This window comes from Hoplias malabaricus, chromosome 5 (assembly GCF_029633855.1).
Source record: "Hoplias malabaricus isolate fHopMal1 chromosome 5, fHopMal1.hap1, whole genome shotgun sequence".
Classification (NCBI taxonomy): Eukaryota; Metazoa; Chordata; class Actinopteri; order Characiformes; family Erythrinidae; genus Hoplias; species Hoplias malabaricus.
The window spans coordinates 9,015,615-9,039,854 of NC_089804.1; the positions used below are offsets into that span (position 1 = coordinate 9,015,615).

General features: G+C 38.9%; 1 protein-coding gene across 1 annotated transcript in view; it reads right to left on the reverse strand.

Annotated features, from left to right (window-relative positions):
* Positions 1-24,240, reverse strand: part of cntn3a.1 (contactin 3a, tandem duplicate 1) — an 85,885-nt gene that overhangs the window by 12,559 nt on the left and 49,086 nt on the right. The window contains exons 5-12 of the mRNA XM_066670454.1: positions 22,453-22,548; positions 15,599-15,802; positions 15,173-15,275; positions 14,299-14,483; positions 12,628-12,767; positions 5,967-6,096; positions 4,478-4,628; positions 66-193 (exon numbers count right to left, since the gene is read on the reverse strand). Coding sequence (XP_066526551.1) covers positions 66-193; positions 4,478-4,628; positions 5,967-6,096; positions 12,628-12,767; positions 14,299-14,483; positions 15,173-15,275; positions 15,599-15,802; positions 22,453-22,548 — 1,137 coding nt within the window. The remainder of the gene's footprint in view (positions 1-65; positions 194-4,477; positions 4,629-5,966; positions 6,097-12,627; positions 12,768-14,298; positions 14,484-15,172; positions 15,276-15,598; positions 15,803-22,452; positions 22,549-24,240) is intronic.

Sequence of the window (24,240 nt, forward strand, 5' to 3'; positions counted from 1 at the left end):
ACAGACCATGCAATGATTTGGTTGGTTAAATCTATATAATAGAAAGCAAAAGTTACCAATCTCACCTTTTACAACAAGAGCCCCAGCGCTGCTTGCCACTCCAAACTGATTCCTGGCCACACATGTGTAAAGGCCTGCATCCATTTTGGTAATGTTTGATATCCGGAGACTCCCATTGTCCAGCACAGAAACTCTGAAAATGTATGATCATAAAAAAAATATCAGACTTACTTATAAATACAGTTTCATCACACCAAGTAAAGTTTAACCTAGTTAAATAGCTGAGTTTAACTTTCATTTTAATCATTCATTGTCTGAAAGCGCTTATCCAATTCAGGGTCGTGGTGGTCTGGAGCCCACCTGGAATCACTAGGCGCAAAGTGGGAACAAACCCTTGAGGGGGCGGCAGTTCTTTGCAGGGCGACACACCTCACAGTCACGACTCACGCCTATGGACGCATTTGAGTCCCCAATCCACCTACCAACATGTGTTTTTGGACCGGAGCACCCGGAGGAAACCCATGCAGACACAAGGAGAACACACTCACACTTGAATCAACAAACCCAGGAGCCTGGAGCTGGGCCACCCTGAATTAAATTCATTCATTCATTCATTGTCTGTAACTGCTTATTCAGTTCAGGGTCACGGTGGGCCCGATCACAGGGCGCAAGGCGCGAACACGCCCTGGAGGAGGCACCAGTCCTTTACAGGGCGATGCACACACTCACACCTATGGACACATTTGAGTCACCAATCTACCTATCAACGTGTGTTTTTGGACAGTGGGAGGAAACTGGAGCACCCGGAGGGGGAAGAACACACCAAACTCCTCACAGACAATCACCCATAGTGGGACTGGAACCCACAACCTCCAGGTCCCTGGAGTTGTGTGACTGTGACACTACCCGCTGTGCCACTGTGCCGCCCTGAATTAAATTTGAACGGTCAAAAAAAAAATCCTTCCCAGAGGACATAAGCACAATTAAAGATGTCAAAATAGGTGTCTGGCTAATAAAGACAGTATTAACCAGATGACAGCCTAGACCATGTTTCAATTATACATCAGCACAGTAATATATGTTGTAGTAGCAGTTAATTACCTCTACCTCCCTTGTGTGTGAACTGCATGGTTATCTCCCATTCAATCTACTGACTGTAGCTCTGCACTCTATTAGTTATTGAATAGTTTGTTAACCAAGCTTTTCCCTTCTACAGCAATAAAAAAAGGGCCACCTCAATAGCACAACTGACCAGATTTTTGTATCATTCTCACCTCATCTCATATATATATAGTCACTTTCCAAATAAAAACATGTATCACCTAAAACTTTACAGGATGAGGAAAAAACCCTTTTGTAAATCAATCTTACCTTCAGCACCGTTAATGACTGTAGATCTGTCTAATTTACATTTTAACAACATGTCCACAAGTTAAATAAAGCTTTGCAATAGACGTAATAGCAAATTTTGTCTAAGATTTTATGCACAGTACTAATCAGGGCTTTCTAATAGACATTGCGTCTATAACCCTCCTGATGAGGCCTGAGGAGATTAAAAAGCACTCATGTTCTGCAGCAAAAGCTAAGGCACAAGGGTATAGCATATGTGCAATATGACAGTGCCAGACATACTGGTATAAAAATAACTCCTAAGAGCATAATATGGGATCTGCTTAATTCCCACTATGACCTTTCATTATACACTTTTGTTCAACTGAACTATGCTGTAAAATATTTTGCTGGTGAAAATTCTCTCATTCTCAGTCGTGAGTTCTCAGATACTGACATAGGCATGTCAGTTGACTGGCACTGACTTGAGGAAACAATTACTTCAGATGGTGGGTCTATTCTCACATCAAACAAAAGAGAGTGGAAATTAGAACAATAACAAAAATGTAAAAAATAAGGCTGAATTCTGTCTCTTGATTCTGAGAAGGTATTAGTCATGAGGAGAACAAACACACAACAGCGTGAAGCATTGATCATCGATCATCAGAAGACAGATGCATTGAACATGACTATTGTTGCACTGCTAGTATTTAATTAAGATTTCCAAACAGCATCAGTACAAGCTTTTGTGATCTTGACAGTCATCTTCCTTCAGACAGGCTCACCCTGCTGAGAAGCTGGCTGAAGATTTAGTTTTGGAATAATAAAAAAACATACAAATTGCATAACAAAATGTTAGCTTACTCTCGCTATCAGAAGTTAAAAGAACATGTGCATCAGTTTCCTAAGTTTCCCCATGAATACTAATGGTGGGAGGATGTTTGGTGCTTTAGCTCATCAGTAGTTATTAAATGATTTCTTATCATACCATGATGCCACCCAGACAGACCAAGACCCTTATGTACACCTACACTTTCCTTCACGTCTTCAGTGTGTGCTCTTGAATAAACTGCTGCCATTTCAAAAGGAAAATAAACATAAAATATTCATGACCGAAAACTTGACTTCATATTTCTCCATGCTTCTTGGTGTACGCAGAACAATTGAAGTTCTTTTTTTATCAGAACACTTAAGACACACTGTAGGTCCCAAATACAAGAAACCGCCTAACATAAAAGAAACATAGCTCTCAAAAAGTATATTAATGTTTAAATATTTGCTACTGTATTTACTTCAATTCTGTGACACATTTCCAAAAGAAACACAATAACAATAACAATAGAGAGCTGATCATTTTGATCTATAGCATTAGGAGATGACCGGAGCCTACCCGGAATCACTTGGCTCAAGGTGGGAACACACCAGGACGGGGGCGCCGGTCCTTCACAGGGTGACAAACATTAACACACTCATCCCTATGACTTTATGAGTAGCCAATCCACCTACCAACGTGTGTTTTTAGACTGGAGGAAACCCACGCGACACTACCTGTTGCACCACCATGCTGCCCGCTTTATGACATATTGCATTACGAAATGACTTCTTCAACTGTTAATGGAACATATGTGCATTAGACTACTATGATTCCGCACGGATGCTAATTATGGGAGGATGTTTGGTGCTGTAGCTCATCAGTAGTTATTAAATGATTTCGCAGATGCCATGATGGCCCCTTATGCACACAGGCTTTTATGTACACCTACACTGTGTGTGTGCTCTTGAATACACTTCCATGATTTCAAAAGGAAAGCAAATGTAAAAATTCATGACCAAAACCTTGACTAGATGATACTTCTTTAAGCTATCCGACATGCACAGGGAAACTGTGATTATTTTAACTGCACGTTTAGAGCACCTTAAGATATATTACCAACATCAGATGGCCTAAAATACATGTACCAAATCTGGCAGATAGTAAATTGATGTTTAAATATTTATTAAAGGCATCATACACCTACCTCTGTAAGATGAGTTAAACACAGGGTTTTCTTAACTAAAGCAATTTGCAGTGACAGGTAATTAAGGTAATTAATTTGAACCTGTCACTATTTGATTGCTGCAGTAATATTTAAAACTTTCCTTCAATCTCATGACATTTTTCTGAGTGAAACGCTGTATAAAGTCCTTCTGTTAGCTGAATACTATTCTGATGAGAGGAGTTAGTGAAAGAAAAAGGTAAAGCACTTGTGCATGGTGACATAATAAAAAGATCAGAAGGTAGTTGTGAGTTTGGCAATATTCATAATATTTTGATGGAACCCTAATGTTACAAAAGTGTTTAATATGACCAAGGACATAAACTACCAAAGTGGGGGTGGGTTACTGTTGATGTTGACTAAAGGGATAGGTTCACTAATATCTTAGCCAAAGCTAAAAATAATGTGAATGAAATCGTATTAACCGTATTAATTTATGAATTCCATTTATAATCAGTCACATTTCGGCATTCTTATCATGACAAAGCTTTTTAACCACTACAGCAGCTTGGATCACATTGCTGCTGATTTATCAAACCTTTTGTCACCAGAACAAAACTTTATAACACTTTGGAATGTTTTTTTTTTTTTTTGTAAGATATGCAATCTTTTCTCCTGAACCCCCCCTATATTTGCAGAGTGTAATTCATTGTTGGAGCATTGTCCTGAAATCAACTGGGAGAGGAAGTGAGAGGGGAATGCAGAGGGGTGGGCTGGTTGTTTCCTACCCTCCCCCAGTAGTTACATAGTGCAGCTTCTGCAGTGCTGAGCCCCCCAGAGTAGCAACGACAGACTGTTTACCCCTTTTTAATGCAAAAATTCTACCTAATGCTCATTTGAGAGAAAGACATTTATTTTCAAATAATGTAAGAAATCATGGGCAGACAGTGTCACTGATGTAAAGCACTGCACTTATAATGGATCACCCGCTATTTTACTGCCAAAGGTGCCCATGTGTGGGGAAGTTTTTGCTTGCTAAAAATGAATGTGTGTGAGATTGAGCCGGTTACAAAGCAGTTACATTTCATATCACACATTTTTGAAAGGCCAGCAGCACACCTAATCCTTCAATGTCAGATTTAGAATAAAGTACATTGGACAGCATTTGTTACCTGTGGCTCTCTCTCAGGGCCTCTTTTCCTTTCCTCCAGGATATCATTCCACGAGGAGACATCCTGGGTCTGCACTCGATGAGCACATCCCCACCCTGCCGGGCCAGCGTCTGTGCTTTCAGAATGCTGTCTGAGAAGTCTGGAGCCACAGCTGACAGATAGAGAGAGAGAGAGAGAGAGAGAGAGAGAGAGAGAGAGAGAGAGAGAGAGAGAGAGAGACTTAGATACTCATGATTACTGAAAAAACTGAATTATTGCAAGGGCTTGGATAGACAGCTGGCAGTCACTTGTAATGAAAAGCTTCTCTTGCTGATTCTCTTCTCACAAATACACACTAAGGATGTCTTTTTCAGGACACGCTCAATGAAGAAGCCTCTCTTCCCTTTAGATGCATGCTGAGGAACCAGGGCTGCACACATATTTAAAATATGCAAAGTGTGTGAAGAGGGAAACTGTCATAGCCACATGACGATTTCAGCATGCAGGAGAAATCCTGGCCTTTTCCAGATCACCTTCAAAGCTACCATTATGTTGGGAAATGATGGCAGTAAGGAAAAGGCTTCACGGATTTAATTGGCACCAAGCTTAGCATTTTAAAAAGAAGCAGAATTCCAGGGCCTTTAATCTGAATGACAACGATAGGTTTGATCTTTTGCAGTGTCACAAGTTATTCTGCTCAAGAGTGCCAATTTTTTTCCAAACTACCCAGTGTTTTTCAGACAGTTGGCCTCCTGCAGTGTTTAATTCTGACTCCAACCTCATACTGAGGATCATTATATTTAGATGTGCATGTCAGTCCTGATGAACTGAACCAAGTGAATTAGGCGAGGGTAAGAGCTGAAGTCTGAAAGAGATTAAAATGGCCGAATGAGAGTTAGAAGTCCCTGCTTTAAACAGATAAGTGACGATAATCTTTACATTAAAAGAGGCATGAGTCACTACAGCCTCCATATTATGATATTATTATATTTGAGCCACAATACACTTCCATTTCAATATCTAAGGGTTTGTGATATGCAAAGTTTATATATATATACATACATTTCAGTCGAATGAGGTACACATGAAGCAAAACAGAAATGTACATCACAAAGTGTAAGTCAACATTTAAAAAGGTTTCATAAATCCTTATACACTAAAGAGATGCTTTTATTTTATGGTGGTATTAAGACTTAATTGTCAAACGTTTAAGAAATAAATTGCACATTATTTCTGCAGAAATTGGAATACAAAGAAAGTTTGTACCCCCCTTCATTCAGTAATACCTCATACTCCATTGGTTATATTTTAGACTATATTTTGAAACACTGCTGTGAGTGTTACTACATCCAGAAATGTAGAAGCTGATTTGCTGCAAACAATGCAGCAAAAAGTAACTAATAACCAATCCTTTATGTCAGAAGAAATGGGCAAGTATCCAAAAAGTTTTATTTGTAATATTAGCTTAGAAATGATATTAGTACTGAAGTAAGGCACACTATGCTCTTACCGATGACTCTCAGCTCAGCATTGGTGAATACTCTGCCATATCGGTTCTCTGCCACACACTGATACATTCCCGTATCTGTCAGAGTGAGACTGCTGATGGACAACGCCCCATTAACCACCTGGATTCTATCCTGCAAACATATAAACAGCCTGCTGTGAACACCATTCAGGTTAGCAAGAGAGACACATGTGCCCATTTAGTTGTGCCTGTCCCCAGTGACACCAGTTCAATCTGAGATCAGCCACGTGACACACAACAGGTCACAGTGCCTGGGCAGCCTCTTAATTATCCTGACGATTTACCAAATTATTACTTGTGCTCAAAATATCCTAATTCCTGCCATTTAGTTTAGCAATAGAGAGAAGATGGAGCAGATGCATGCTGGCCTTAGAACTTTGCTGGCATCCCACTTATAGTGAGAGCTCATTTTGAAGCTTCCATAAAGGAACTCTAGGTCGAATTTTTAACGTAAATTGCAGCTTTAAAATCATTGTGATGCTCCATTGACAAGTAATAGGAAAAATAGAACGTCTGTTGTTGCTACTCCAGACTCAGCACTGCAGAAACTGCACTATGTAACTTACATTGGAAGGGTGAGAAACCACCCCATTCAATCATTTTTTCTAGTTTTATAAAATGTACAAATTGGTACATGATTCATATAGATCATAATCATAGAGAAATTGAACATGTACTTGTAGAGGGCTAAAAATATAGAATATATGAAGTCCAGATACTTTAGTGCTGTAGCCCAGCATCATCAAATATGGAACTGAAAAATCAAATCAGATCAATATCTGTCTAATGTGAATATTTTTGAATATTGATGTGAATAATTTGGTATAGGGGGATGTAAACATATTTGTTCTGCAATAACTCTGAAATGTGGTGCAATTCTTGCATTTGCATCAGATTATGGCCCTCAGAAGAGGCTCTTAATATGATAACAGTATGTGAAATTAGCTCCAAAAAATGTGAAATGGGACCTCATATGATATGCACATAAAAAAATGGGAAAGCAGTGATTAATTAATTCAGTTTTATTTAATTAGAAAAAAACATTTGATGTTTCCTTATGAAGATTTCTTTTGGTAAATACATGCTTTTTACAAATTTATAAAATACAAGTGCAACACAAAACAAATAGGACAGGGTCATGTTTATCACTGTGTTACATCACCTTACATTTGATCAACATTTAATAATGGTCTAGGGACTTAGGACACATCTGATCCAGTCTTGCAGTTGATTTTTAGGCCATCCTTCTGTTGTACAAGTTTTCAACTGCATGTCTGTACTGGGTGTTAACGGTCAAATTTCAATTTGCATTGTTAGATTATTAATTTACTGGCAAAGTAGTGAGCCTCAGCTTATCATTACAACTAGGACTTTCCTGGATGCTGTTTTAATACCCATGAAAAATGACATAATTTGGTTTTTGAGTATTTCACAATATTTAAATCTGCTCCTGTTTCCCAACATTTTAAATTGATGAAAGCTTTATTCACTCATTCATTCATTGTCTGTCATCACTTATCCAGTTCAAGGTCACAGTGGGTCCGGAGCCTACCTGGAATCATTGGTCGCAAGGTGGAAACACATCCTAGAGGGGGCACCAGTCCTTCACAAGGCAACACACACACACACACACACCACTACAGACACTTTCGAGTCACCAATCCTACCAATGTGTGTATTTGGACACGGGGAGAACACACCAAACTCTTCACAGACCGTCATCTGGAGTGGGACTTGAACCCACAAACCCAGGACCCTGGAGCTGTGTGACTGTGACGCTACCTGCTGCACCACTGTGATGCCTAAATGCTTTATATTTACAAAAATCCATCCATCCATCCATCCATCCATTATCTGTAACCGCTTATCCAATTTAGGGTCGCGGGGGTCCAGAGCCTACCTGGAATCACTGGGCGCAAGGCGGGAATACACCCTGGAGGGGGCGCCAGTCCTTCACAGGGCAACACAGACACATTCATTCACACACTCACACCTACGGACACTTTTGAGTCGCCAATCCACCTACCAACGTGTGCTTTTGGACCGTGGGAGGAAACCGGAGCACCCGGAGGAAACCCATGTGGACACGGGGAGAACACACCAACTCCTCACACACAGTCACCCGGAGCGGCAATCGAACCCACAACCTCCAGGTCACTGGAGCTGCGTGACTGCGACACTACCTGCTGCGCCACTGTGCCGCCTATTTACAAAAATATAAACTAATAACCAAAATAATGAAGCTGAAAAGAAAAATTTATTTTCTGTGCATTATCTTAATTTCAGCACAGGTCAGGGTAGATGTACAATTCACAACTATTTATTTATTTATTTATTTTAGAACTGAGTTTGTGCATTTTGTTTTTTTGTATTGCCCTAATAATTTCATCCTTGTGTTAATCCATGCCAAAATAACCAAGTCCATGTACTAGATTTCTCCATTCTCTTTGGTTTGATCCCCCTCCTTTTGCAAATGCTCAGTCACAGTCTCTCAGAGCACATCCAGACGGAGCCAGTGATTTAGTATCTCTTCTTTGTCAGTCAGCAATATTAATGTGTTGAGAGTTTAGCTGAAGAGAAACGGTAGAGCAGTCTGTCATTGATCTGCAAGCATTAGCAACAAGAAAATGTGGAGCAATCCATGTTTTTGGCAGTCATTTTTCATCAAAATGTGGTCCTCAGAAGAGACCCTTAATATGAGTCCTCACACATCATTGTAGAGATGTATGGGGAACAAGGCATTCATATATGGAGTAGCAATTCAAATTTTAATGCACTTCATGGACTCCATAGAGGGTACAGACTCCAAAGGGTTATCAAGGGCATTACTTTTTTTGTCTTGCTTTTCTCGCAGTGTTTAGGATGATCCTCCCTTGACCAACACATCTAAGCACACATCTAGCCAAAGGCAAATGTTAGATAACATGAAAAAAAGGGCAATTAGTGTTCTCCTCCACGTGTGTGGAGTTGTTTAAGCAGCAGTTCAAAAAGAAGGCCAGATTCTTCAGAATCCTTAAAATAAAAGTTTAAAAATGCACATGTGAACCACTGATCTACCACTCCACAGTCCAGTTAACTATTTACTGCAATTTGTGCTTGTGATGCCATAAATGTGTACATTTTAATGTGAACTGATCCTCAGTGACCTGAGTGTTAGCCCACATAACGGCTCCACACACCCCTCTTTCATATATGTAGCATGTGGGCTGGATACCACAGGGAACATCAGTATTGCCTTTGGCAGAGAAGACAAATGGAGTCATGGATCAGCTTTATGGTGGTAATTAATTAGGCATGACATTGCCCTGAAATCAGCACTTTTTCACCACGATGGGAGAGCAGCATTTGTGCACCCTGGCGAGCAGTAGGAGACTGATTAAGCTGCCTACCTGAACAGACATCACAAACACTGCGCCAAAGGAATAGTCTCTACAGTGATATTGCTGAGGAGAGCATTTTAGAGAAGTGGGGAACTGTGCGGAAAATCTGGGCGAGCTCAGGAGTAGGTGTAAAAGAAAGAACTTGCAAGACAATGGCCTCTTGATCTTGTTTCACCCACATGATATTTGGAGCTGACAGCTCTTTAGGAAAAGCCAGACTGCTGGCACATATCCAAAGCACAGGAGAGAGAGAGACAGAGCGAAAGGCTGAGAAAGTGAAGGTGGGTCTGTTCATTGTAATGAGCAATAACAAATGACAATCCTTCCTCTCTGCTATTCACTACATGGGTGACCTTTGGTGTGGAGATTGATTAAATGCTGTGGCAGTTGATGGTGACATTTTCTAAATGGTAACCCCATAGCTCATTAATAGAGAACAGCCTAGCACACAGAGTGGAGTATATGTTAGCTATCTCCCAAAGTGAGTGAGACAAATGCTACTGTATGTACACCAGCCTTCATCAGTGCCTTTATTATATGCAAGGGGTTATTAAGAGCATCAAGCAATGCCGAAAGGCCTCCCTTTGCATCTCTTTAAACATGAAAATACTGAGATTATTTTCCTCCCCAGACAAAGCCAAATAAAGACCCACCAAATATAATAGCTTTTGAAAACACCATAAAGGCAGTTGCACTGTGGTGCAACAGGTAGTGTTGCTGTCAGATAGCGCCAGGGACCTGGGGTTGTAGGTTCAATCCCCATCTCAGTTATCTATGAGAAGTTTGGTGTGTTTTCCCCATGTCTGCATGGGTTTCCTTCGGGTGTGCTAGTTTCCTACGTTGGTAGGTGGACTGGCGACTACAAAGTGTCCATAGGTGTGAGTGTGTGAGTGAAGTATGCTAGTATGGAGTTTTGGGAGTTTACAATATTACCTTTTCAGAGTTTCCAGATAACCCCTGTTAACCCCAGACTTATCCCTCCTAGTATCAGAACACAAAACTTGAATGTTACCATGCAAAAAAAAAAGGTAATATCCACTATGAATATAATTTGTAATATTTTGTCTATTCAAGTCATTGTGGCTAAGACACTAGTATGTGTCCAAGGAATGGCACCTTATACTGCTTGGCTGTATCTAGAATCTCATCAACTGCTTTAACCCTCCTCTGGTCAGTGTCTGATTTATCTCATATATCTCTAATATTAACCTTAGTTCAGTCGGGTGGAAACATATGACCAGGTCTCACAGACAGCCTTGAATGAGGCCAAAACAGCAGCTTTATATAACCTGTCAAATTTACCTCAGGTGAAATCAGTCTCCAGCTAATGAGGAGGCTTCAGAAAGATAAGAGTCTGCTGAAATAATGTCCTCTTAAGAAATCTCATTACTTATATCTAGTCCAAGCTACTTTGCTCCCTGCGATTTGTTGTTATTATGCCTGTGACACTTGTGCCATGAAGGAAATGAGAAAGTGGAACCAGAGAAACAAAATCAGGCAAGTCTGGACACTCGTTCATTTGCTGTCAATTAGTTCAAAACCTGATTCTTTTTTGCCATAATTTATTAAGCAAAACTCCCAACAAGCAGAAAAATACAACTTTTCTATTTAAAGACAACTTAGGGGTGGTTTGACCTGTGGATGTTCATTTTAGGATTTAGAGATGTGCATAGAAGCTTGTGTTCAGGCACAAATTAAAATATTGTAACCCTGAATGGAAAAAAATAGCATTAATAAATAGCAATTAAAGCATTAACTGATAAACAATTAAATGCAATGCAATGCAGCTTACTAACCCTTACCATTGCGTAAGGTAGTGGGCTGCAATGCAGAGCCACTAACTGACTAAATGATTAAGTTCTTCTATTTTCAGCTTAATAGGCTGTAGACCCTATGATGGCATAAATTTTACCATCTGGTAATTTTACCACCAGCCTATAACCTACATAGCTCCGCATGCAGCAAGGTCCATGGGCACTGTGTTCTAACAACTTTCCATCATAGTTAACATTACATTTTTCAGCAGTTAGCTCTTCTGCGAGGTCAGTTAAGGTGGACTAGCCTTCACTCCCCATACCCATCAATGAGCCTTGGATGCCCATTCACTGGTATTAACCACAGCATACTGGCAACACCCACAAGACTCGCCATCTTGTAAATGCTCTGACTGAAATATTATGACCATCACCATGTCGCACTCGCAAAGATCTTTATGCTGGCCAAATGTTCTTGCCTCCAGCACATCAACTTCAAGAACGGTACAGTTTCCTTTCTGCCTAGTATACCCCACCACCTGATAGAAACTATTATAGTGAGGTAATCAATGTTGTGCACTTCACCTGTTATTAGTTTTAGTCTGGTGCCTGATCATAATTTGATTGAATTTATTTTCTTTACAAGCAAAGACTAAATGAGAGGAAATGTATGGTCCTACACTAGCATATGGCTGCTGTCATTGATTTCAAAATGGAAAGTGAAACCTTAATGTAAGGAAAAATAAAGCCCTATATGGATTTTAACACAATCCAATGATTTTAAAAAGTAAAAGACTCTTTTTCAGCAGGGCACTTGTAAAATTTAATCCACAGCCCATCCATAGATGGACTTTAATATTACTTTACAGCCCCAAACTGAAACAACTTTTGCTGGTTTTGTACATTGTGAAACCAATTGGTTGCCAGCCTATTATATTGGTTCGTTAGATGAACTACGGCAAACATGAACATTAGAACTGAACCTGCAGCACATTTCACTACTCTAGGAGATGGCTCGGCTAATGGGAAAGTTTGTGATGTTCAGGGTCACGGTGGGTCCAGAGCCCACACGGAATCACTGGGTGCAAGGCAGGAACACACACTGGAGGGGGCAGCATTCCTTCACAGTGCGACACACACTTAGACATTCACTCACACACTCACACCTACGTACACCAGTCCACCTACCAATGTGTTTTTGGACCATGGGAGGAAACCGGAGCACCCAGTGTAAACCCACACGGACATGGGGAGAACACTGCTCACAGGCAGTCACCCGGAGTGGGACTTGAAAGTCTTACTGATAATATTTTCCAAATTCCATCTGTCAGAACTGTCATTCTAAACCAAAATTTCTATCATATTAAACTTAGAATGCTATGTTTTATTTTCAGTCATTTGTAAGCTAACCGTTGGCTGGGTCCTCTTACTAAAACTGCAAATTTTCGATAAGTGTTTAACTGCTGCACACCCAGCACTAAATCCCCATCAGGCATTTATTTCACCCACCTCAAATGCCTCCAGCTGTTCCCCATTCTTCAGCCATTTATATGAGGGTTTGGGTTTGCCAGTGGCCTTACATTCCCATAGTAGAGACTCATCGATGGGCTTCTGTGTGTCCTGTGGTCTCTCCAACAGATGAGGAGGAGCTGGAGTTGAACAAATGACACACAATTGTCAATGTGTAAATACATTCACTGTTGAAATCTGCTAATATCAGGGCTAAGAGTTATACATCAGCAGTCGCGAATTATTAAGACATTTCATTTGGCCATTACATGTTTACAGCTTAAACCTATAAAACTGATATTTTCCATTTTCTGCATTTTGGTTTTTGCATGTAACGCAACTTAATGTAACACATGTTTATTTAAGATATTCTGAACAGTTGCCAAACTGGGAACATTTTATTGACTTAAAAATTATTCATTATATAACATTTGTATGCATAACCATTGTGCTCAATGATCTGCTTTCTAAACATTTGGTTCGGGTTTCACTTAATCATCACAAAGCTGGGAGTTTGAAGTCCCAGGGCCAATGAGAAAATGCCTCCAGAAACAGTATTAATCATCTTGAGGTCTTTTTAACACTAAATAAATTATATGGAGTTATTGCACAAAACCCTTTACATCACGTATATGGTTTTATGTGGAGAAAACAGAATAGAGAAATTAATTTGCTGAGATATTACAACAAATCCATGTTAAGAACTAAAAGAGTCCCACATATAAAGAATATGTAACTGTAAAATATCCATTCATATAAACTAATAATGTTTTTCAATTGACTCATAGCCCTATGGATAATACCATCATCCACACATGAAATATAGATTATAGAGATTGTTATCTGCTGTATAAATGTTGTGCAACACTTGTAGCAATAGAAGACAAAGAAGGTTCTATATAAGCTTAAACTATCTATGTCATTAATGAGTTTATCTTGATCAGTGAGTTGTCATCAAACTATAATTAGCTGTGCAATGATCTGTGAATCATTCATTAACACTTAAGGACAGCATAGATATTAATGTCAGACCCCAGCTTACTGTGTTCATTAGTTATTGTATTAGTATTGATGTCTCACTGAGGTTATTACAACACTGCTAATAAAGATGGACATATGCGTGTTACATGTGATGTTGAATGTGTTGTGTGACAATTTATTTCCTGCAATTTCAATAAACTAGAAAATATTCTGAAAGTAATTACTGATGTCTTTTTCAACTGAAGCCTAGCCGTCAGACTTCTAAAAACATGCTGCCACACAGTTAGTGTGAATGTAATACATGCTTATCATATTTTTTAATGAATAAACAACAACGCACAAACAGTGGGGGTATATGAAATGCAATTATTCAGGAAGATTACTAGTGGATTCACCTATCGCTCATGTTTCATAGCTAAAGAAGCTGTAACTGGATGAGATTCTAATACTGACTTCTGCAGAATCTGCCATATCGCTGACAGGCAGCTGACAAGACTTACAAAAAATGCCTGTGGGGAAAAAGTCAAGTTGATTTTGCCCTAATGTGTAAGTTCATTCTCTCAAATAACACATGCTTCACACTGGGAGAATAATACATAGCTATCATATAAATTAACACCAACATCCTACATCTGTATAGCCACCAAGAGAGAGCCGATTAACATACATTTCTACCACTGTTGTACCTACCGTAGAAAGCAAGCTTTCCTTTGACTGTGTTTCTCCCTCTGAAGTTCTCAGCCACACATTCGTATTGGCCAGCGTCTTCCTGCTGGAAGTAAGGGATTTCGAGCACACCACTATCTCTCTTAACATCCACTTTTCTGGAGAATGCTGCTCCATCTGCTCTTCTCCAGCTGATAGTAGGAACCGGGCTTAAGACCAGACACACATGATTTGTTCACACAGCAGGGCAAATCAGATTTGTTAAAGCAGACTTTAGACTGAGTGTCCACATTGTGTGTTACAAGTGACCAAAACTGATGTGTAGTCTCAGGCTGTCATAGCAATGATGCAAGCATTAGTATACTGAGTGCAAGGAGACTTCTAGAATGAATACAACAGCCATAATGAAAAAACAAGGCCAATTACATGAGAAAACTCTAATAAATACAACAGATTCATAAATGCATGAAAAGGTTTGGCAACCCCTGCCTTTTAGCTTTTCTGAGTTAAAATAAACATGTATCAACTTCAGTGAACATAATGCAGCATGTAGAAATTAAACATTAAATTAGCAGATAATTTATGCAAAATAAATAAATAAATATTTGACCAGGTATGTTCATATATGTGTATGTGATTGTATTTTAGAGCTGTGCAACACATACTCACATCAAAATATCTTAAACCAATAGCACTTAGGTCCTTAAAGAAACTGGTAAAGTATTTAGAGAATAATAAAAAAGGTTGCAGGGGAAATGGAATAAGTAGAAGTTAAAGTCAAAATGCTTTCCTGTGATGTGTAAAGCATGTTTATATAATACATTATGCATGTGTGCTGATTTATGTCATGCAAGTATGTGATTAGGCAGATACATCCACTGTATCCATATATACTCACTTGCCCAGGGCGAAGCACTCCAGCTTAACTGTTAACCCTTTAGCTACAGACAAGGTCTCAGGGAACTGAACTTCAATCTTTGGTTCATATTCACCCATAATCCCTATAATAAAAAAGACAAAAAGAGACAAAAAAAAACTGTTCATTACAATAGGGTAGGGATATGATAAAGTATATAGATATTTGAGTTCTAATGCTTGATTCATTGTTTAATGAGGCGAGGGTAAAAAATATGTATCCCTTTGTACAAGGCTTTCATGGGAGAAAGGCACACAAGGTTATTTTCAGCATTGTTTAATGTTTCCTATGATCTACCAGTATTTTCACATTATCAACATGTGTAGGTTTGCTAATCATTTTTGTCAGTAAAGTGCAGTGTGTTCAAGTACATGAACAGTAAATGTGACAAACTGAAGAAAGTATTACCATCACTTCTTAGAACTAGTGAAGTGGGAGGTCCTTGCACTCTGGATTTGGTCACCATGTTTGTCACTACACATGTGTAGTTTCCCACATCTGATGGCTCCACTTTAGCGATGTACAGGTTTCCTGTTTTCTGAGAAACAAACCGCCGGGTATCTTGCTTCACAAATGAAGGATATTCATTGAAGATCCATGAGAATGTCAGTTCTGTGGGAACAGAAATGATGATACTGAGTATAATATTAGCTTTGTGTACAAATTTGTCCAATACGCCAAATGTATAGAGCTTTCTACTATGGCACTTGCTGACATGGCTTAAAGATTGATTTAGTGTTATTATTTTTATTATTTAGTGTTATTTATCAGCATGCACACCAGTTAATAAACTTCCAATTATTATTTAAGTTATTGAACAACATGTATGATATGCATTATATACGGATGAAAGCATAAAACAGTTTTAACATTCCCTGACAACAGTAAAGTTAAATTAATCTGAAGGTGTTAAACACTCAGCCAAAAATCAAACAGCCACAAACACTTAAGATGTATTATTTGGTTTCAGACAGAAGACAGTATGACCACACAGAGAAAAGCACTGCTGCGGCACAGAGTTCATTAGTCCATTAGTGGTTTTCACCATCCATTTCAAGTAGAAGAGAAGCATCATCGGTTCCAAAAAGCCATGGACTGAATGATGGCTAAAAGAAATGGAGCAATACTCCGCAATCTATTTAGCCTTTAACTTGCACACTCCTGCAATCTGCAGTCCACACATTGCAAGCCTGTCAAATTCTCCAAGACATGCAACAAACATTAGGACAATAAGCTGTTTATATTTCAGACTACCAGTGCCAGCCTCAGGGAAAGATTGTTTAGGATTCGTGAGGCATTTGTTTGGTCTGTGGACGAATCAGATGACAAATTCACTCTATTCTTTCACTATTCTTTCACTAATAAAAATGTCAATCAGGAAGTACAAACTGTTTAATGTTTGAAAGAACGCCATGTCAGATGCCTTGTGAAATAAATCTAAGCTTCACTGTGCAGTTCAAGCGTGGGACCTGTTGTTGGGAGATTCCTGGCTTTATTTACAACCCCAAAAGTCACCTACGGCCAGACGTCCAAGGGTGTATAAATGGCCTTGTTCTCTCTGGTGTACGTGTTGGCCATGCCTCTCCTTGTCACTCAGTGTAATATCAAACGTGGATATTTATTTACTAAAAACAAGCACAACCAGCAATAAAAATGAATGTGCTAGCTATGTGTGATGCAGATGGAAATTCCCCATGCCTATTTTGGAGGAAACTTTTTTAATTAGGCCAGTTATAATGTTCCGAGTTATTCAGTTTAATGTGAAGCCTTTGTAAATGCACAGGCAGCTATGGCCTAAGCTGTGGTGGAGGGAGTGAATGAACACCAAAGATGGATTAAAAGTGGAAGGCACATTCAATTGTACATTTTACAATGATGAATAAATGCCCATTTAGATTATCAAAAGTGGGCACAGCTTGTATGGCCTCCATAAAAAAATGCAAAAAAGGGACCCTTTTGGAGCAGCTGGACAAGTTTAAGTTTATCATGCTCAGTGCTAACTGTGCACGCTAGAGGGGAATGTAGACTGTCACAACTGGACTGAAGCAATGGAGCTGCATTCTATAGAGACTAAGCTCCATCCCACACTACTGAGAAGAGATGGTGATTGTGACCCAGAACTCTCCAAAGTCACTTCTTAAGCTCACTAAAGCTGCTGTGGCAGAATGTCAAAAAGTCTGCACAGAATTGTTTCAGCCTTGAATAAAGACTTTTCAAGACAGTAGAAGCTGTTACTGGAGCTCTAAAGAGAAGCAAAATCCCTATTAATGCATTTTATTTCAAAATACTCTTTATTTTTCCTGTTTTTTTTTTTTTTTTGTAGTGTATATAAGCAGACATTAGTTTGCAGTTCTACGCATGTGCATCTATCCTTTTTAATATAGTTTTTTTTCTCGCAATTTCTAAGACTTTTTTTATAACCTACTGAAAGTAGCAGCAAATGAATATGTTGATAGTGTAAAGTAGTAAAGCACTTTGTGTCTGATAAATGGCACTGCTGCGTAACATATGAAATCCATGCAGTTTCCCGATCATCTCAGCTTAATTAAACATTCATTGTTGTGTTCTGACAAGCCTATGCATATTTAATTGTAGTTTTCAAGCCAATCTCCTCCAAAGGTATAGATAATTTTAAACAAAAAGGAAAAAAAAAACAGAACAAAAGGACACTAATTCACTTATTAAATATTAATAAGGACCTTGGCACACAAGGGCAGCAGAATACATAAAAGATATGTGTAGAATTTTCAATAGAAATGTTTGGAAAGTTGAAAGAAATGGCTATGATTACAGAACAAAAAAATCAAGTTATAGAACTAGATGCTGATGTGGGGTTTGACTGTAGCATATGTCGTAAAATACAAAAGTGGGTAAATAATCAATTAAATACTTCAATTTTCCTTTAATGTGGTAAAAAAAAAAAAATAAAACATATGTTTCTCTTTCAAATAACGAAACCCCAAATTTGTTTGTGCAAGGAAAGTGTATTTCAAAGTACAGTCCAATTTTCATTGATGGGCTCAGAAGAAAAAAACAGGATATTTCAGGCTATAGTAAGCTTAAAACTGTCTATATCCATTAGAAGAATAAGGTCTAGTGCATTAGGTGAAGCTCTAAACACAGTAATCAAGCCAGCGGGGGGACAAGGCAGGCAGGCCACTAATGTAACGCGGCTAGAGTATCTACTTCCCATCGCACGCTAAGCTTTTTGATCAGAAGTGACACAAAGTGCCAGAGGATGCACTTTGATACTTAAGGAACCATATTGCATGTGGTTAGCAAGACAGGAACAATGTCTAGAGTGGGTGTTGACTTATAAGTAACTGTCATATACACACTGGAGGTTATCCGATGCTTACAGAAGTAGGCGGCAGAAATCAGTGGGCGTCAGTTTCAGTGGGCTGTGGTAAGGGGTGAAGACAAAGTGCAGGAGAGGTTACTGAATGAATGGGAGACTACCTGGAGCAGTGAAGTCAAGCTAGTTGGATAAGCTGGGTATTTTTCTCAAGGATAGTAAATCATGCCTGTGTAGTAAAATGTATTGGCCAAGCACACTACAAAAAATGTTGGTGGCTGCTGGAGTAGAAAACTTAAAAGAGTAAAACTTATTTTTTAACAAATCTCTTTTGATAAGTCTCCTTTAACCCATAAAAATGAGTTTTCTGGATTTGGGGGATGGGAGTGAAGTGGACAATTCAACACACTTGGAGGAGAACAGCAACAGCTAATTATATAATTTCAGCTATTAATGGTCTGCACTGGGTAGCTTTAACCTAAGTGACCTAAAACAAATTTGCCAGTGTTAAATCAACATTCTGAACGTAAAATTAGCACTCACTGTTACATTTTAGTATTCACTGTGTTAAAAGAACACTACATAAGATTTGATTCTTTAGCTCCTGGGCTCCCTCTTAAGTTACAAATATTAGTTCACTTTTACGGCCCATGGCGTTGGTTTCCTACCTTCTTTGAAAACGTACATAGTGGATTTTCTGCAGTGCTGAGCTTGAAAGAAACTTTATTCCTTTGCAGCTGTAATTTTATGATAAAAATACTACCTAGTGTTACTTGAATTTAATGCTAACATTGTTGATTTAACACTAGCTCATTTACTGTGCAGTGTGAAGCTTCGATGGCCTTCCACATAGCATTTAATGGAGGGGTCTTCAAATTACGGCACGCTGCTTTCATTTGCCTGGCCCCTTTAACTACAGCAGCAAAGCATGTTTCTGGTCAAGATCGTAGATTTGGGTAGAGATGGTATGGGCTGGGGCGGCATGGTAGCGCAGCAGGTAGTGTCGCAGTCACACAGCTCCAGGGGCCTGGAGGTTGTGAGTTTGATTCCCGCTCCGGGTGACTGTCTGTGAGGAGTTTGGTGTGTTCTCCCCCTGTCCGTGTGGGTTTCCTCCGGGTGCTCCAGTTTCCTCCCACAGTCCAAAAACACACGTTGGTACGTGGATTGGTGACTCAAAAAGTGTCTGTAGGTGTGTGTGTGTGTGTTGCCCTGTGAAGGACTGGCACCCCCTCCAGGGTGTATTCCCGCCTTGCACCCAATGATTCCAGGTAGGCTCTGGACCCACCGCGACCCTGAACTGGATAAGCGGTTAGAGATAATGAATGAATGAATGGTATGGGCTTGTCTCTATATCAATCCAGTAACTACTGAATTGTCCCTAACTATCATTTTGCATGATAGTCCATCAGTATCTAGACTATGTGGTACAGTTAAGATCTCGTTCTCTACGCTGGGCCTCCTGAACCCACACCACAACACGCGGCTGCGATTGAGACGCCATTCGCAACATGTCTCGTATTGAGTGACAGTGCCATCAGCTATGATGGTGTTTTAGGGCCACTTCAATCCAGCTCTTTTGGAGTTTCAATATCTGCGCTTATTAGCAAGAAGTATTCCCTGGGCGCTCACACACGTGCACTATTACATTTTTTAAATTATATGACTTTAAAAAAAAAGAATGACTAAAAATGACTTTAATTTGACAATATTTATGAATTCATGACATTGTATATCATTTTTTTTCCTAGACGTTTTTTCCTCTGGCTACACTCTGACCCCCGAAGGCTGAAAAACTGTGAGCTTGCCCTTTGATTAAAAAGTTTGAGGACCCCTGATTTAATGTGATGCTATTTTAAACATTTTAAAATACATACAGTATGATTGACATTGTTATTATGCAGAACTGAAAGTCATTAACTGAGAGTAAGGCCAATTAAGCTCTCTTAGCCTCCTGGCTATGCGTGGCTGTGGCATCACCAGAGATTGAGTTTGTGATTCAGACAGTTTTAAATGCTTACAAGGTTTTGCAACTTAGGAGCCAATAAGTTCACTTATTGTGGTGACAGGTTGACATATGTTAATTTCATATTCTTCTGTTTGGTGAAATAGCAGTTTTATGACTGTGTGGAGTGGTTGCTATTAACCGGAGGGAAGCTTTTAGCATATTTAGATTTAGATGTAAGTGTCAAGATCTTGAGAGGAAATTTTAAAGCAATGCTATTAAGTGTTCTCCTCCTTCCATGCTAAGTGTTACCACAGGCTGTGCTTTTCACAAAAACACTACAAAACACCTATACACAGGCAAGAGTAAGTGAAAAGTTGGCCTTGCATGACATTTAACATTAGAGTAATTTAGCTTGCCACTAGGTGCGTTAAATCGAGAGTAAGGAAAGAATAGGAAAATTTGTGTTTACTGCAATGGAAGCAAGGCTGAAAAGCCATTTCAAAACTTAACAGTTATGAGTTAGTAGAGGTGGACTGTAATTGTCGGTTGAGAGCAGTGACTGACAAACGTGAAAGCAATTCAATGATCCCATCAGGAAATCATTATTTCAACCTAGCTATTTGGTCATGCTTCGAAGTCAGGCCACAGGGGGCTGCAAGGGTCTTCTGAGAGTGGAAAAAAACACACCTCTGATGCACATGAACCAAAAAAACATTAAAAGCACTTAAAGACCGAGAGAAGCATTACACAATATACTAGAGTACTCTAATTACTAGTCCTACTGCCATACCTATGGGTTGGCTGTACCTCTCTTTCGATTCTTAAGTGCAATCAAACAAATATTAACTCAAAATGCACTGTTAGCAAAAGATGGACAAGTTTCTCGGAGCTAAATGTGCAGCAGATGATGAGTTTTCTCTTCCAAAAAAAAAATCAAGTAAATATGATGAGTCACTGAAGGGATGTGGGGATTAAATGTGTGAAATTTGCAGAGCGAATGTGCAGGTTTTAGGCTTTTTCTCTTAGGAAGATATTTTATCATTTATATTTTGTGCAGGGAAGCGATTATGAGCAAATATGTTTAACAATGAATGTTAAGCACAATCCCATTATTTTTATTCTTTTCTATAAGTAGTGGAGTTTGGAAGTAAAAGATTTGTGCATGTGTCAATATGGGGGTAAAAGGGTGTGTGTGGGGGGGGGGGGCGGTGAGTGGGATGCGAAAATGTTCTCATCTACAAAAGGGGGGCATGGCAGGAAAGGTTTGGGAACCACTGTCTTAACTTAATGTGATCAAAGCATACCGACATATTTAAAATCACTTAAGACTCACATGTTGGATTCCAGTTGCCAATTCAGTTCATTTTGAAATAATTAGTTTGTGTTTTAATGTCTAGTAATTAGTTGCATGTAATGAACTACATGCACTTAAGTAAAATAATTGTGCATTTGTACATTTCAATTAATTCCATTAATTGTTTTTATGTTCCATGTGTGATTAATTTCCAAATAATTGTGGTATTTCTTCTGCTAACGTATTGGTGAAAAGGGGAATCTTTCTTTTATTCAGATGAATTTTAGCCATTCCTACTGAGGTTAAAATTATTATTGTTTTGTGTTTAATTTCATTGTTATATTGGAGCATGCACAGGTATTGCTTTGTCATTGGATACAGTTGGACACAGCTCCAACATTTGAGCTTTGGCACTTTATTAATTAGAATATATATATAAAAACAGAATAATATATGTGTGCAAACCATATTTTCTGTGCTGATGATACTGCAAGGGCTCAGAAGTTGCAGTTATAAGTTATGGATGAATGTGAAAGTGTCTTGCCCATGATTACATCACAATGACCAGCAAGTTTAACCCAGATTCTTGATCATGTTGAAAGGAGACGGCTAAAAAAAATCTGCTGGTGTTGCTCTAAAAATGTAAAAAATATTAAAAAGTATAAGAAAAAAACATCAATGTCACCTTATGATGAAAGTATCCCAATAAACGATGAAATATGACTCACCTCCCATATGTGGTGGAGGCCCACACAGAAGGACAACCCCCTGGCCCTCACGGACCCTCACTGGACTTCTCTTCTGGGTTTTAAAATCCTCCAGGTCTGGTACAAGGAGAGAAATGCAGAAGTCACCCAAACACAGGCATTTGCTTTAATGCAGGGTTCTGACATGTGCTTTCCATAACAGAATCTGATTATACGTATATGTTATCTCCATTATACCCCGTGGTGTTAACTTTGTTAAGTCTGACTACTTAAATCTTCTGCCATTAATTTAAATACTCTACACTTTAGGGACAAATGTTTTGCCTGCATTCAGCCACAATAAGTGAGGCAAATTCCAAAGCCCCCAAAGCATGTGCAGCTGCTTCACAACATTATATTTCATTCCATGTTTTTTTTTCATTACCATAATGCAAGTTCAACATGCAAAACTGAATATCTGTGAGCAATTAGATGAGGGCTTTGAGGCCCAAGTGACCAGCATCTTGCTTTAAAAATAGTAATTATTCCAGCTTCTCAAACAACACAAACAAACATATTTTTGCTCAGCATACTTTTGTTTCCTTCTCCTCAGAAGTGAACAAATTGTGATGGAACTTGTCTGCACCTTATGTGCACCTTGATTTGTGGAGAGAGATTTATCTTGGGAGCTGAATATTCAAAGAGAATATTCATGAGCCATGCTTCCGCTCTCAAAACAACTCAATACCCATGTGCCCACGCTTTTCTCTCTTTCTTCTCCTTTCTTACACACAAACACACAGTACGCAGTTTCCATTCTCAAAACAGAGGGCTGGATAAATAATGGGGGAGTTCTTCCAGCTGAACAAGGCCCTAAAATATACTGCTACTAAGTTGTAAGGTGTAAGGCCTGATGTTGTCAGGCTTATTTTTCCTTCATTCTCCCCAGGTTTCTTCTTGAATGCCTCACTGCCCTCATATTCATTTCTTTAGACAGGCCAACAGTGGCCCTCTGAAAGGCAGTCTTGTAAAATTTTTCAACCTTGATACTGTATTTACCAAGCATTTTTAACGTGCCATCCACTACTGTACACTGTGTTTTTGAGAAAATTCAGCACCACTGGGCCTATGTACGAAAATGTGAAAATAGGGATGTCTGATATAAGCTCAAATTTGTAACAGAAACTTTGCCACAAATCATAATATAGTATAATTAATATTTGAAATACTTTGTTTTTAGGACCACAATGGTGTAAAACAACAAGGGCATGAGCTAAGAGGGGATATAAGGTGAAACAGCAACTGTAGAAAACACATAAAATACTGACACATTTAAACTGTTCAGAAAGAAATACTGAAAGGGGATTTCAAAGATTTCACTCATTTTCTCAAATGCTTCTGTTTTAATTTAGGAATGAATCACTAAAATGACACCTAGTGGCAGAGATTCTGTTCTAATATAATTTTAAACATAGCCAATACTCTAGAACACATCATATTTAAATGAATATATAAACAAATAAATACATGTTGTTAGCTATTTTTGCTAAATGCCCTTTGGGAAACTGGACGCTTGACTGAGGATGAGTTGAAATATCTATGGTATGATGAGTGGCACAAAAAGCAAATACAACAGAGGGCCTGTGTCTTCACCAAATTTGTCATCAATCCATGAACACCCACTTCCATAATTTAGTGCTTGTATAACTGTGGCACTTTGAAATAAAATCAGCCAAATGAAAAGGGTACATGAAATAGGTTTAAAAACAGCCTAAGTGCACTAAAGTGGTGTTTTAAATAATGCACTCAATCTGAAATGGAAACATTCTA